The sequence below is a fragment of the Zonotrichia albicollis genome, chromosome 6 (genome assembly GCF_047830755.1).
Source record: "Zonotrichia albicollis isolate bZonAlb1 chromosome 6, bZonAlb1.hap1, whole genome shotgun sequence".
In the NCBI taxonomy this organism is placed as follows: Eukaryota; Metazoa; Chordata; class Aves; order Passeriformes; family Passerellidae; genus Zonotrichia; species Zonotrichia albicollis.
In genome coordinates, this window is record NC_133824.1 from 48,516,959 (window position 1) to 48,520,047 (window position 3,089).

At 53.1% G+C, this 3,089-nt stretch overlaps 1 protein-coding gene across 1 annotated transcript; it reads right to left on the bottom strand.

Moving 5' to 3' along the window:
- Window positions 1-985: 985 nt before the first annotated feature.
- LOC102071446 (mas-related G-protein coupled receptor member D-like) lies at window positions 986-2,725 on the bottom strand. The gene is made up of 2 exons (XM_074542194.1): window positions 1,932-2,725; window positions 986-1,022 (listed from the first exon to the last, which is right to left on the bottom strand). The coding sequence occupies exons 1-2, from the start codon at window positions 2,723-2,725 to the stop codon at window positions 986-988; spliced, it is 831 nt and encodes a 276-aa protein (XP_074398295.1).
- Between the last annotated feature and the right edge of the window lie 364 nt (window positions 2,726-3,089).

A 3,089-nucleotide genomic window follows, 5' to 3' on the forward strand; every position in this document is an offset into this window, starting at 1 on the left:
GTCCAAATGCTCCTTGAGCTCTGTCAGTCTGGTGCTGTGTGCAGCAGGGGAACTCCAGGCTGGTGTGGTTGCTGGATGACCTGAGGAATCCTCATGGAATTGTTTGTCTTGGAAGGAACCTTAGCTATCATCTCATTCCATCTCTCCTTCTGCCATGGGTAAGGAGACCCAGGAAAACTTTTGGTTTGAAATCGTTGCTCTTTTGAATAGAAGCTCAGGTGAGGAGTGGTCTGGGTGACACTAGAGACAAGGAAGGTGCTGGGAAGCAGAAAAAGTACATTGGAGGATCATGATCCTTCTGCACTTGCCTTGGGAGAAACATCCTGGCTGAAATGTCATTTCCTGGATAAGAGGTTCCACTGTGGAAAGTTTCTGCTTTCCAAATGGCAGGAAAATAGGAGATGGGAGAGAAAAACCCTTTCAGATGTCAAATCTCTCTCATGTGTGTCTCCAAAGCCTGACTCCATCCACTGCTTTCACTCTCACTTCCCTTTCCAGAAGCAGTGGCACATTGCTTTCCCCTGGATTTAAGGCAGTGGGAAAAGGAGGGCCATATTCCCCCTGAGCAAGAGATGTGGCTGCTGCCCAGGTCTCTCCCAGGAGGAATCAGGAGCTCTTGGCACTGCCAACATCATCCCAGCCATTGCAGGCACGTGCCTTAGGAATGGCTCTGGTATGAGACAGGGACCTGCCTTGCTCCCAGAGCAGCCAGAGGCTTTAGAATGGGATAAAAGAAGGAAATGAGCCATTCTGGACACTGTTTAACAGGGACAGGCTCGGCAGTGAAGCCTAGATGTTGTTTATTCAACAGATTCAGAGGCTGGGACTACCACAGTGGAAAGAAACCAAAACCATGAATCCAAATCTGATTGAGGGGTGGTTACAGAATGACAAAGATCAGGAGAGGCTGGGCTGTGGCTGGAGCTGCTGTGCAGAGTGGCTGTGCAGCTCCTCCTGAGGGTGGCCAGGTTCAGGATGGAGGTGCTCAAGGGCTTCCCTGGACACTGATGGGTGGCCCCATTCTGCAGAAGAGCAGCACAACCCCATAATCTCTGTGCAATTCAATGGTCCAAGCATCTGGTGATGGAAATTTCCATATTCCATGTACTTTCTGGATACAGGCACAGCAGTTCAGTGGAGTTCACCATCGACCCTGCATTTTACTCAGAAATTTTCAGTTCTGGAATTGAAGAATGTGAGACATTCCCACGGAAAGGATAAGGGAATGTTGCTGTCCCTCCCCAGCTCTGCAGCCCTACCTGGTGTCCCTTCCCATCAGCTGGGAATGCAGGGCTGGCTCTGCTGGACAGAAGGGGAAGGATGCTCCCGGTGATCCCAACCCCTCTCCTGCCATCCAGAGGCATCAGCCCTGCAGGGATTTGGGAAATCACTGCCACCCCATGCTTGGTGTGGCCCCAGGGATTAAGGTGTCCCATTCTTTGCAGGCAAGAGCTCTCTGAAAACACCATGGAACTCATCTGCTGAGCCAAAGGAGATGGAGTTCATTCCCTGGGGCCAAGGCCATGAGGGTAATTGCATGGGGAATAGAGCTGGGGAACAGCACTGAGCCCAGCTGCACTGCTTGGAGCCATGTGGATCCAGGAGGGAGGAAGAAAGCCATGCTCCAATGTGCTCCCTGCAGAGCATTCCACAAAAATCACACAAGACAATGCCACTGGTCCCTTCTCCTGCATGAGTACAGCACCATGGGGAGGGTGATCCTCTGGATATTGATTCATCAGGTGACTCAAGGAAACCCTCAGGCTTTGTGCCAAGGTCCTTCAGCAGAGCAGTGGAAGGGATCAACAGGCTCAGACTACTGTTTCTGTGCGAGACTTATTTCTGCGTTTTTTTTTTTTTTTTTCTGCTGCTCCAAGACCCTCTGGAGGGAGAGCCAGAGTGACCCCATTGAGCAGGGCCACCAGCATTGCCCTGCCAAGAAGTAGATGAAGGGTTTGATGCTGCTGTGGATGCAGTTGAGCAGGAAAACAACCTGGAAGGGCACAGTGAGGTAACCAAGCTGCTTCAGGAAATTCCAGAGGCTGAGAAAGAGAGTGAAGAGCACAGTGATGAGGATAACGATGTCGCGCCTCTTGGGTTGCTGCTGCTGGGAGCCCCACTTGGCCTTCATGAGGACGATTGTGCGGGAAGTGACCACGGGTACAACAAAGAGGAGCAGGGCGATGGTGTATATGGAGATGAGAGCTGCCCGGCAGAGCTCCTGCTGGTGTGATGGGCACAGGAATGTCAGTGTGGGAATGACAGCAAAGAGAGCAAAGAAGGCCCAGTATTGGACACTTCCCACCACCCACATCAGGTGCTCAGGAAGGTGGCAGCCGCAGCAGAGCTTGCAGAGCTTTTGCATAGACTGCGCAGTCCTTTGAGACACCAGTGCCCTGTAGTAGGGGACCACTGAGAGCTGGAAAAGGAAACTCACGTACATCAAGGGTATGACAGGGGAGCAGGACACGTCCTCCACCAGGAAGAGGAAGGTAGAGGGGACTGCAAAGAGGAGGAAGAGAAAGTCAATGAAAGCCATGTAAAAGAAGTAACGATTACCCTTTTTCAGGCTGAGGAGCAAGAGCACAGCCCCGTTGCCAGCCAGCCCACAGAGGCAGATAAGCAAGGTCACACTGTGTATGGCCACATCGGTGACATCTGTCTCACACAGATCATCCCCTTCAGTGGGTGAGGCAGGAGATGGGGACACGGTGCTCACCTCCATGGATGGACGCTGGGCAGGCAGTGGGATGTGGCCCTGGCTGTGGTCAGAGTGGATGGGCAGTCAGTGCTTGGAGAATGCAGGGATGGACCATGTGGCTCCTCAGCAGCTCCCTGCAGTGGGAAGGATTCAGTGGGGAGGAGTGAGATGTGCAGGGGAGGAGGGCAGTGGAAATTGTGGGGTGGGAGAGGGAGGTGGGACGGTTAGCATGTGAAGCAGGTGATGTGAAAGGAAAGCTCAGGGCAGAGGAGGGAGGAGCTGGGGAGGGCACTGCGGTCACCAGGAGAGGGTGGCAGGAACAGAGCAACTGCTGCAGGAGAGGAAGGTGGGGTAGGGAGGAAGGCAAACATTGCACTGACCTGTTCCC

Coding starts and splice junctions, on each gene's coding strand:
- LOC102071446 (XM_074542194.1), bottom strand. CDS start 2,725: ATGGAGGTGAGCACCGTGTCCCCATCTCCTGCCTCACCCACTGAAGGG. Junction 1,023..1,931: donor TTCATCTACTTCTTGGCAGG/GCAATGCTGGTG, acceptor GCTCTTCTGCAG/AATGGGGCCACCCATCAGTG.